This window comes from Zootoca vivipara, chromosome 2, assembly GCF_963506605.1.
Source record: "Zootoca vivipara chromosome 2, rZooViv1.1, whole genome shotgun sequence".
NCBI classification, from domain to species: domain Eukaryota; kingdom Metazoa; phylum Chordata; class Lepidosauria; order Squamata; family Lacertidae; genus Zootoca; species Zootoca vivipara.
Window position 1 is genome coordinate 91696439 of NC_083277.1, and position 12436 is coordinate 91708874.

Below are 12436 nucleotides of genomic sequence, written 5' to 3' on the forward strand. Positions count from 1 at the left end.
AGTTAATAGGGGCCAAGTTGTCAAGCCCATCCGTCTTGCTTAACATACTGTACATCCTTAACTACAGTACTTTGGTCTTTTTTCAGGAGTTAGCTCCTTTCTCAAAGTAACTTGTCTACTTGCTAGGGGGAGGGAAAAGGGGTAAATAGGAAATAACCTTAGGCGGAGCTAACTTTTGTTTTTAAAAGGTCAAGCAGGATAGCCACCACCCCTCCCCAAAATGATCATTAGGGTCGTTAAGATAAGGCTTTCATAGGCATGACCTACTTTAGGTGGGGTGGGGTGGGGCCGGTATTTCTGCCCAACAAGGTTCCTTAGCCAACCTCCGCTTAGAGGGAATCTTTAAAAGAGAAAGGAAAAAAGCCAGACTTGCATTTTACCTGCCGACTCTTTCCAGTCAGGAGAGGTGGGATCACACAACGGGTAGCTGAGAAGAAACAGGTTAGTTCACTATCCCATTTGATTTGTGTTTGTTTGTTTGCATGTCCCACTATACTTAAAGGCGGGTGGCTAATTCGTCCGAAATAATAAGTCCCCCTTCTCCCTTTTCCCGTAGGCCAAATTATTGATTTGGCCCAGCGGGATATTTTTTCCAAATCGATTTGAAGGGGTGTGTGGACTGTGACGGGACAGCTAGCATGTGAAGCTTGCAATTCTATATACTCAATTACCTGGGAGTAACAAGCCCCATTGAACTCAGCGAGCCTTGGCTTCCTCTCCACACACCACCCGAGTCATCTTCATTTTATAACTGAACTTGGAAATATTATCTTGCACACCCTTTTGCGCATTCATTAGAAGTGGGGTTGGCGGCGGGTGTGCCTTTGTTTTAAGACATCGCCTTGCTGCGGTTTTACAAGCACTAAAATTCGAAGTTGTGCAGAATCTCGCTGCGGCAATCGCTGCTGTCCAGCAAGATTTGTTATCCGTGTTAAGACTGGTGGGCGCAGGAAGTGCAGGAAGGGGCAGAAGAGGGAGAGCCAAGGCGCCGCCTTGTAGCAAAAGCGCACCCTTGAAGAGGAGCTTCTCTATAGGGGAGACAGTGGAGAGTAAGCGTAGTAGGGCTTTTTGTCCACCTAGTCCGACCAAGGAGAAAACACGCAACATATACAATCCTCCTCCCAGGCATGTTGCGATTCTCCATCTTTTGAGATGGTTTTTATAAGCGTTGGAAGCCGCCCAGAGCGGCTGGAGCAACATAATCAGATCAAGGAAGGGTAATAAATAAATAAATAAATATAACCGAGCAGGAACCAGAACGGCGTTATGCCGCCGCCGTCATAGTAAGGGGTGTTTTTTGTCCCCCACCCCCACCCCTTATCGGGGGTTTTGCGCCTCGTCCGCACCGCCTTAAGATAACAGATTGGCTACGCTTCGTTGCAAACTTTCCCTCTCGAGAGGCCTTCGGAGAGGCCTGGGCTCCAGCTCCTATTTTATTCCTACCATTTAAAAGACACCCCTCCCCCCAAATAAAACCCTAAACCAAAACACGAATGCGGTTTGCACATAAAAAAACACCAGACGAGTTTAAACTGGGCCCAGTTTTAAAAAAAGGGAGCAAAAAGAACTTTACCCGGGCCCCATCCTAAAGCAAACGTGGCAGCTTTGGCCACGGAGCCAGAATGGAGTCGGGCTTTTGCTTTCCTTTAATATCGGTAGAAATGATTCACCCTCCACCGTTTTCTCACTGAGGTGGGGGGGGGAACAGGATTACACCGAGGCTGCCGTCGCTCCCAACCTCCATACAACTCGATGGGAGGTCTGAAGAGAGTGGGGGGGGGCCGCTGGGGGTTTCCACAGCGCCTTCTCGCTTTCTCCAGTGCAATGCCTGGAACCCACCTGCAAATAAAGTACGCGGACATAGAGGGGAAAGAGAGGGGGGTGGTTGAGTAGCATCTCGCGCTTCCCAGCTGATAAGGTCTGATAAGGGGTTTTCCGAAGAGGCCAGCAGCGGTTCAAAGCTATGTTTAACCTTGAAGCTCCTGGGATGACCTTGAGCCAGTCGCATCCCATCAACCAAGGTTTCTCCGCTTCAGTTTTCCGAAAGAAGTACTGTATGATAATAAGGAAATCCTGGGACCTTTGTCAAACCCACGCAGCTCTAGGAGTTTTTCTAACAGCGGCACACAGTTGGGTCCTGGGTGTGTAAGGGCAGGTTCAAGTCGCTGTGGTTTCTTTTAACAGATAAGGAAACTGAGGTTAAGAGCAGTGCCGGATTTATGTACAGTATAAGCTAAACAAGCTATAGCTTAGGGCCCCCCAAAAAAAATTTAAAGGGAAGAAAAATTGGATGTACCTTTCCAAAATTTAAGATAAAAAACAAAATAAAACCTACATACAGCAACAGTGTTTTGTGTCGTGTAGGCTCCTATGATGTAAGTAATGGGCCCCGTCTGCTAGTCTGCTCCCTAAAATACCACTGGTTTGCTCATTTCTATACTGTATATATTCTTCATGGACTGGTTGCATGGCAACATATGCAAATGACTTTAGATACATGTTAGGTCCATAAATTAACATACGGCATATATTCAACACATAGTACAGCTACAATTTATTGTTGACAAAGGACAGCTGGCCATATAAAGGGCCCCATTACCTTCAGTAGCTTAGGGCCTCATCAAACCTAAATCTATAGCCCTGTCTAGGAGGAAAAGTTGGCTTTTCCAAAGCTATCCACCATGGGTGTAGCCAGCATTGGGGGGGGGGGGCAGAACTGACATGATTGTTCAGTTAGTTAAGTATTTCTATTGGTTTACTTGATCTGGGGGGGGAGGCAACTGTCTGCCCCCCCCGCCACCCGCTAGGCCCATGCTACCCACCGAGTCTGTGATACGCACTTTATTTATGCAGACACCCATATCGACAAAATCTGCTAAAATGAATTCTCTAAAACTCCCCAACCCTAGGCTAGATTTAAATGATGAGGGATACTTATCCAAATAAAACTTAACAGCTGTAAATTCTGTTAAACATATAAGATGTTTTAAATTGACTTTTAATATTGTTTTTAATTCTGTAACCCACCCTGGGACCTTAGGATGAAGGGCAGGTGGCAAATAAGTAAATGACAAGGTTTAAGATCAGTGTTGAACAGTGTCCTAGCTAGAAAATATTACTGTACTCAAAACTCTTGTCAGGCCCAATTTTGGGGGAGATGGGGATGGAAACAAGCCTCAGTGTATCCTCTGCCCCCAAAAGAAACAAGCAGGCAATTATTTGGAAGCAGTCTTGTTGCAAGAAATCAGCAGCCTTCCCTGGGTCCCCTTGTTCACTGGGCTCCATCAACTAGAATAACAATTTTCTTCCATTCATCATAATTTTCCTTCTCCGTAAACATTTTAAAATTGTGCGCCTGCTTGTCATATACATTTTATGACTGCCTTAATCTGTGCTTCCTTCAGGCTGCCTCCAGAACAGGTGGAGGGGATATTTGGCCCTGCAGATATTTCTAAACTACTACTCTCGTCATCCTTGGCCATTGCCCGTGCTTGCTGGGGCTGATGGGAAGTTGAAGTTCAGCAACATCTGGGGAGCCCAAAGTTCCCAATACAGTACTTATTCATATCTGTGTTAGAAACTTGAGATATGAAAGCGCAGTACTGCACCCAGAGCTCAGAAACTGCTCGCATTAATGAAATTCCGTCGCAAAATGTGTCTAGAGCGGGCATCCCCAAACTTCGGCCCTCCAGATGTTTTGGACTACAATTCCCATCTTCCCTGACCACTGGGCCTATTAGCTAGGGATCATGGGAGTTGTAGGCCAAAACATCTGGAGGGCCGCAGTTTGGGGATGCCTGGTCTAGAGCAATGGGAGTTTTGAACACTGCTAAAAAGAGTGCCTCTGAATATAAGCAGAGTGTTTAAATGCCTCTCAGAGTTATTAAAACCAGGTCTGGGCAGAGAAATCCTTCCTTACCTCTGACTGGTGTTATTAGGAGTGGAGAAAGCTTTGTTTGTTACTTCTGCCATCAAGATGCAGTTATAGAAAAGGAGGGGTGGGGGTGGGGGTGGAGAAATCCACACCATAAGTTTAATGCACATTCGGAACACATGACTTCCCCCTTCTGTTGAGTTTATGCTTGCTGTGAAGTTAAAGGCATAGGAGCCTCATCGCTCAGAATGGATTTACTTCTCAGGTTCAGGCATGACCATCCATTGGGGGTGGCATAATCACCATAGCTGCCAAGTTTTCCCTTTTCTCGCGAGGAAGCCTATTCAGCATAAGGGAAAAACCCTGTAAAAAAGGGATAACTTGGCAGCTATGATAATCACCAGATTCCCAGCTTTCATTTAAAAGGAGTATCTTTGGTAGCTCAGTCGGTAGAGCATGAGACTCTTACTCTCAGGGTTGTGGGTTCAAGTCCCATGTTGGGCAAAAGATTCCTGCATTGCAGTGGGTTGGTCTGGATGACCCTCATAGTCCCTTCCAACTCTACAATCCTATGATTCTAGCATCTGTAGGGCGTGAGATACCTGACAAAATGTTCAGGCACTATTCCTCCCATATTTGTGTAAGAAACATGCTTGCCCTGCCCTCCCCCCCCAAAAAAAATTCCTGCAGCTACTAGGGTAATAATGCTACTCAGAAAGAGAGAGAGAGAGAGAAGGTTCTAGTCACTTAGTCACTTGTTCCTCAAAGGAAACCTGAGGTGGGATGATAAAATATTCATGTCCAGGGAAAGAAAACCAAACCAATTAAGCAACACAGGTTGGAAAAAGTCCTCCTCTAAATATTTCACTTGCTCTTTGTTGCCTAATTGTCAGCTGCTCTGTAAGGTTCAAGGGAGTAATCCTGCTGTAATGAGAGCCATGTCTCTCCCTCCCACCCACAACACAGCCAAGGTCATAGGGCCGGCCAACTTGGCTGAAGTGTTGTTTTGCCTGAGGGTTAGGAGCTCATGTTGCACATTAAACTGCAACGCTCCGCTACTAGAGGAGTTATTTGCCTACAACACTTCTTCACTGATGTAATTAGAAGACACAAGCCTGCAGCGCTGCTGTTTGAGTGGCTCGGTTGGGCTCTCTCCTGCCTCCTAGATCTGCATCAAGAACATCCGCTCAAATAGTGTGGAAGGGGGCTGGCACAGTGCCATAGGTAAACGCGCACACTTCATAGGACAAGATTGCAGGAAATGGAAACGGGGATTGCGGTGGGTTGGGAGCGCACGAGAGCTTAGTCCTGAGAAGCAGAGCCAATTGAATTACTCCCAAATAAGGAGAGATAGGATTACAACCACCAAGGCCAAATCTAACAACAGCACAATGCAAGGGTATCAAATCGGATCCTCTTCAGCCTGGGGCCTAATGTAACGGTGGCACACAGACAAGGGGATGTGACAAGCAGCGGAAATATATAATGCTTATTCTATCACTAAACGCTAGAAGGGGGGGACATCTTATCCAAAAGGAGTTTGGAAAACTTGCAATGGCCTTGAGTTCTTTTTTGGGGGGGGGCGCGGAGAGACTTACCTAGTGACTGTAAACAGAAGCGGTGCATACCCATTATTTTACGATACTCTCTTCGCTTATGAAAGCTGTTGGCGCCAGATAAAATTATGCATCCAGAATCAGTATTGCTACTATAAACACACATTGGGCAGTGGAGGCTGGTCAGTGCGGCACAGCCCTTCCTCCTGAGACGAATGGCAAGCAATGTTTAAAAAAATAAAAATCCCTCCCCAATCTCAAAACCACCACCTTTCCTGTCCCAGACACATTTTGTATTTTCATTTTAACTCAGAGCAGCTCTTCAAACATTGTTAACTTTTTACTGATAATTTTATTCTTACTCTTTTTGTAAGCTGCTTTGATCCCACCTACCCACCCCCCAAAAATTGTGGTGTATAAATTGTAAACAAATACCCTGTTTCTCATATTTTAAGACATACCCATAAAATAAGCCATAGCAGGATTTTAAGCATTCAAGGAATATAAGCCATACCCCGAAAATAAGACATAGTGATAGGCGCAGCAGCAATGCCGGCCGCGGCAGGAGGATGAGGAAAATAATAAGACATCCCTTGAAAATAAGCCATAGTGTGTTTTTTTGAGGAAAAAATAAATATAAGACATGTCTTATAATATGAGAAACACGGTACCGGTAAATAAATACTGTTCTCTGGTCTCTTGCAGCACTCAGCCACCGCTAATCCAAAAGTGTAGCTATGTTTTTAAAAAGTCCCCACGGTGACTGATACTGGAATTACTAAGGGGAACTGCCTCTTCTCCAGCCCTTGCAGAGAAGGTGACTGCCCCATCTTTTTGTGTGAGGGTTGACCAGCATTATCAGTATTGGCCTAGTAAGGTTGCCTTGAAGGGTGGTCCAAGCATGCTCAGAACCAGGGAGGATTTGATTTAAATCAGGCATCCCCAAACTTCGGCCCTCCAGATGTTTTGGACTACAATTCCCATCATCCCTGACCACTGGTCCTCTTAGCTAGGGATCATGGGAGTTGTAGGCCAAAAAAATCTGGAGGGCCGCAGTTTGGGGATGCCTGATTTAAATCAAATCAATTTAAATCCCTAGTCAGTAAGGCTTGATTTAAATCATTTTTTTACTGAAAGACTCATTCTTGCTGGTTTAATCTTAATATTTACAACCAGATGAAGATTTCATTTTAGGAATAAAAAAAATTCAGAGTAGTTTTTACTACTTATATCAACAATTACTGATTTGGTTATACTATTAGAAATACAAGGACAGGTGATTATGAGATTATTGCTTATATTTGGACAACTTTTATGCTGTACTTTATTGGAAGGAGAAAGATAATCATTTCCTTAATAACAATTTATTTAACTAAAACAATAACATAGCATATGTATCCATGTTTGTTAACTGATGTGGTTAAACGGTTAAAAAAAAAACTTAGACTGAGTTTTAGCACATATGAAAAACTTAAAACAAATCCTTATTTCCTGATGAATAGCCTTTGGATTACAATGTAACTTAAATAGAAAACTATCTTTAGAAAGATGTTTCCTCCAAAAGCCTTTTATTTTAAAAATCCGAGTTGTTGTTTTTTTTTAAAAAAAATCATTAATTTCTATCCACCCTGCTCAGAACGGTTTTCTTGAAAGCCACACCTCAAAACACATTCTTCATAGCTATCCAGGAAGAATGTGTGTGGTTACTAGTTTGAGCAGCTTGCTTTTAAATTAATATTTGTTGAGAGCAATGGTGGACAGTGTGTGTCTTTGTAATATCTATTTTCCATGTGAATGGGTAAGAGGATTGGAAGTGGGTGTCTTCTCTCTGTGTGTTGCAACTTTCAGCAGTTGTGTGTTACTGCAACTGTAGGGTTTGTGATAAGTATGGAGGTTTTGCATTCCTGTAAGACAATTGTCGGTTTAGTTAGGTGCGAAGTATTTGTACAACTACAATGCTTAAGTATCCACAGAATCTTTGAAAAGGCAGGATGGGGAGAAAACCAGAACAACTGGTCATGCCCCTGTGACTTCATTGGCCACGCCTCCAAGACTCCAGCCACCCACTAACACTCTGTAGTCAAGACTTGCCAGCTGCAGCTTTGGCAAGTGGTCAGGTCACATAAATAGTACACCGTAGGTTTGTGAACAGTTGTGAGCAACTGTCCAAGTTACTGACATCAGAGTGCTTATGACATCGGGAAGCCTGATCCCTCTTGTCCCAACTGCTATTGCTGTGATGGCTTAGGCCAAGAAGCTTGTTTGAGACTGGTGAGATCTAGAATGTGTGGGGTTGCCTGGCAACGCTACAGCTATTCCTTGCAGGTCAATTAGAGACCCAAAAGGGGGAGAAGCAGCACTCCCATTTTATCACCCCCTTTATTAAATTGCACGCCGGAAAGTTCTTTCGCTTATTTTTTGTTCCGTCTCGCTCTTTGAAATCTCAGGTCCTTAACATGGAAACGGCAGCCATTCCAGGGGAGAAAGCCATGCGCCCAGGTGACGCAGGAGGGCCCAAATCCAGCAGGGAGAAGTTTCTTCAAGCATGGTATGAAAAGCTGAAACCCCAGACACACACCCCCACCGTGTCGTCTCAGGTGTCAGGGTGTGGGTCACCAGTTTGTGCTCCAAGCCAGGAGAATTGGACAAGGGACACATCCTTGCCACACGCCATTTACTACCTGATGGTGGTGCCTCCCCCTCAGGCGCAATTGTACGCAAGTAGCTGGACAACGGCACAGTGCCCCCGGCAAAGAGACTTTCATCATGTGGCCCAAGAGCTGGCAAGCAGCCCCTTGGATCCGGAAGCAAATCCCGAAGAGGAATTCCTGCAGATCTGCGCTTCGGATTTGTTGCTCAAGTCCGCAGAGAGGAAGAGGCCACGGCTGCTGCCGCCTAATCGGAAGATGCACGTGGAGGTGTTGAAGAGGCAGGACTCGCCCCCACTGCAGGAGTGCCAGAGAAGTCCTGTCCCCCTGGAGTACAGCCATCTGCTCGACACCATAGAGATGACTAATCCGGCAGACCTTGCAGAGGTAGAATTGTTTTATCGGAGTTTCATTCTCAGGCAGAAACGGCAAGGATCTTCCAGGAGGGCCGGGCAGCTTCTCCCACAGGCAGAGTGCCGGATACCTCCCAGGGCCACAGAAGCTGTTTCCTGCCAACAGGGTGCCAGAAGAACCACCAGGATGAGATACACACAACACCGGAAGCTGAGCCTGAAGAGGGGTGCTCCCCTGTCTGAGCTCACGGTGGCGACCAAACGGTCTGTGGACTCTTTTCAAAACGGCCACCTTCCGCCAAAGAAACGGTACACCCAAGGCTGCTTCTAGGGACAGATGCTGCAATATTGGCAGTGTATTAGGAGCAGCCAGTACACAGGGTTTTTAAATTGGGGAGGATTTTCCTTCCCCATATGTATATGTATACAGTATATATATTAGCATAGTCCCTAACTGAGGTATTTAATAAAGTAAGTTAATTTTGTACTTTTCAAATAAACTCTTTTTAATGTTTGTATATTTACTTCCTGGTGCCTTTTCGTCATTTTCGTCTCTCCACACATACTAAAGAGCAAGTTCTTGGTGGTTCGTGCTGCTATTCCCAAAATGGGAACTGATCAATTATCTTCCCAAGATTTTCTTAGTCCCCTGCCTGCAGAATCTAAACCTAGCTCTAGTCTCCCTAGCAGTACTATACAGGCCCCTTCATCAGCTATTGTAATTCTTCATATATGGAGGAATATTTTTTAAAAAACAAGATTCATTTGACTACAAGGCATTTTTTTTACCTTGCCTTGTAGCAAAGCAGATTGTTTGTTGGTTTAGTAAGGATAATTTTTGTCATTATCACACACTTCATTCTCTGGGTGTTACACTGTGTTGTTGATTGGTGCATAGAAATCAAACCTAAATTAATATGCTCTGTTATCTTCGGAAGGTTAAGAAACAGTTGGGATTCCGCCTAAACTGGACTAGATTGAGGAAATTGGTAAAATCCACTGGAAAACAACCTAGAAAGGCATTAGGCAATTATGCTGATAATATCCCCGTCCAGGTGTCTGCCTTTCACAGAATGTGGGGAACTCGTGCCTTACAGAAGTAGTTTCATGTGACCATGGAAAGCACTATAGACATGTAAGTGAAGAGGGTCACTTCCCGTGCTGCAGTTGCAAGGCTCTTAAACATTTCAGAGGGCATCAAAATGAGGCAACAGAGAGCTTCTTGGTCAAATTAAAAAGCATGTTAAAAGTATGGGTTTATTTCACAACAGTTCAATGTAGTGTCCACACACAAATCAAGTTAAATTTGATTAATTTTTCCAGATCTGATCAGCTACAAAAATAATCTACCTGAGTCTGCAAAACTACTTAACAGTAACATGACAAAAAAACAAAACCCTTGCAATTTTCTCATTTGAAGAAGAAAAAAGTTACAGCAGCCACAGGAATCTAAAGTGACATATATTATTTCATTCAAGATTTTTTTTAAAAAAAGAACTCTTCTAAAATATATCTATTGAACAAACACCCAGTATGATTTTTTTTAAAAATGTACAAAAAATAATCTTAGTCAGAGGTAACAGTATTTATTTTTTAAAAAATCTCTGCACCCAAGGCAGTAATATTTATAATTTAAAACCCATCCCAGTAGAATTTTTTTTAAAAAAAGAAATTGTGCAAACAATTGAAGAATTGCAAAAACATATCCAGAGGCATGAAGGGAAACAGGCCAAGGGAATCATTCCAGCCTCGGTGCAAGGCTGGCATCTCAAAGAGAAAATGAGGGCTTCAGGTGAGGCACAGTGAAGAGGATGACAAGCAGGTGAGTAGCCAGGCAAGACTCAGCCCTGCATTTGAATCCAAGGCCATGGTCAGTGGATGTCTCTTCCAGTGGACAGTGGGCCTGTAGTCAGTAGTGTTATGGCACTCTTTCCAAACGTCAGACATCACGGAGACACTGCAGGAGCCCAATCATTCTGCTAAGAAGAGAAAAGGGCAGAATTATTTTACACAACCTGAAGAGGCTGTTGCTTTATTGTGCATTGTCTAATGCATAGTGCACTTTTGTGAAACTGCATGGGCATGTTTTTGGTGAAGAGTGTGTGTGTGTGTCCGTCCCAGCCTGGTAGGACTTATATATATAATTGGACACAAACTAATGTTTCGAAAATGCCAGTCTCACAACAGCAAGGCATTCAGCCAACATTTGATGGCTGCATATACGGTAATTTCTGCAATGTCCCTATCTCCCTATCATTGGTGGGGGCTGGCTGAGGAACAGTCTACATGCTGCCCAAGCTGGGGGGCATCAAGTTCTGCTTTAAGTAATGTTGGTTTATAGAGTGAACTCTGGCCAGGTTCCCAGCTGCAGTCTACCTTTAAGGATGAAAATTGCAGAAACTGGGAGAAAAGTGAGAAGTTACTTCCTCCTTTTTGTCAAGTACTTTTTTGCAGTGGTGAATTGGAATGGGAGAGACTTATAAAAATACTCTCGAAGACATCAGCAGCCATCATCTCAAGAACAAAACTGCGTGAAGACAGCAAAGGAGGCCCAGCCCGGCATTGAGGTCAAATATCTGTTTGTTGAACAAAGTATTATTTGTGGAAGCTACTGTTTCCCATATTCAGACAAAATGAAAAACTGATCTGTTACAAACCATGAGCAGAAGCTTCAGGTTTTCTGTTCATGGTTCATAAGACACCAGTTTTTGCATAAGGAAGCTACATAAAGATGTATTTTTATAACAAACCATACTGTTTTCTCTAAATACACCTATAGCATATATACCCACATACCTCCTCCATTGCTTAGTCTGTGTCCTACTTGAATTCTCCTTGAGTTTCTGTCACTAAAACTCCTGCAAAGACAAAATCACCATATGGAAACTGTGACACGACAACTTGTACCATTCTGGTTCTCAACACCAAAATCTCCATATGCCTGTAGATAGCGGCGCTTTCTCTCCCACTTCCACACACACACACACACACCCTGGTCAAATCCTAAAAGTAAGTCTTATGTGACAACCAGTATTCTACTGGTTCTCCTTTTGCAAAAGAAGAATTGCCTCCCCAGTGCCAGGAAGTAAAAACATGGGACCCAATTCATACACCCTCCTCTTCGACACCAGCTGACTTAAGTCTGCCCTGAGCTATTCACAAGATTGGGATAGTAGGTATCTTAACTCTCAAGTTGGGTGAAAATATCTTAATTAGAAAGCAAAACAACAACCACCCTCATATCGGAACGTACAGAGAAGTACAAAATCTGTTCAATGTTGGCAGCAGACTTACCGGTAATAGAAGGTTAAATATTTGAGAATGTGAAGGAAGCCACCAGGTTTCAGGGTTGCTAAATACATGTTCACTATGTCACTTCCCTTCTATTACAAGGACAACAGTTCAACTTCCCAAGTTCTAAAAGAAACCATGGACACTCACCCTTTTCCACCCTCCAGAGTGCTTTGGATCTCTTTTAGAACTTCTGAAAAGGGAAGGGGGGGGGAAACATTCATGTGAATTAAGTGCATACAGTATATTCTTCAATCTCTAGTATTCAAGAAGCAGTTCAACTTCCACTGTTGGAACAGTTGTTTTTTTTTTTAAGCCCCATCTTCCAAAGATTGAGCCGACAGGACTTTTAAAAGATAAATTTTTCAATTATTGATTTCCTTCTCTCTTGCTGGAATTTTCATGCAGAATTCATTTTATTTTCGCTTATTGCGGTTTATATTTTAATGCTTTCATGGCTATTACGCTGTCCAGATAACTTTGCTACTGGGCAGCAGATAAGTACCATTAATAAATAAACAAACTTTAACCATTCCTACAGAGCTGATGTAACATTCATATTTTATCCTTAAGGAAGGATGACATCTAGTTGATGTTGTTGGGTTCAACTTACTGTCTAATATAACAGATCTATGCCTGGAATGTATTTGATTAAAAGTTGGGCAATAACTTTGTTTAGATTCAGGGTAACTGAATATATTTAAATCCTGTTGC

General features: G+C 43.4%; 1 protein-coding gene across 8 annotated transcripts in view; it reads right to left on the reverse strand.

Moving 5' to 3' along the window:
* Positions 1-9657: 9657 nt before the first annotated feature.
* The window catches only part of LLGL2 (LLGL scribble cell polarity complex component 2), a 70292-nt gene continuing 67513 nt past the window's right edge, over positions 9658-12436 (reverse strand). For 7 of the 8 annotated variants that reach the window (XM_035104469.2, XM_035104468.2, XM_060271846.1 and 4 more), the window contains exons 24-26: positions 11873-11915; positions 11228-11289; positions 9658-10410 (exon numbers count right to left, since the gene is read on the reverse strand). In XM_035104469.2, the coding sequence (XP_034960360.2) occupies positions 10403-10410; positions 11228-11289; positions 11873-11915 (113 nt within the window). In that variant the 3' untranslated portion in view covers positions 9658-10402. The remainder of the gene's footprint in view (positions 10411-11227; positions 11290-11872; positions 11916-12436) is intronic. The other variant, XM_035104466.2, reaches the window with a different exon arrangement.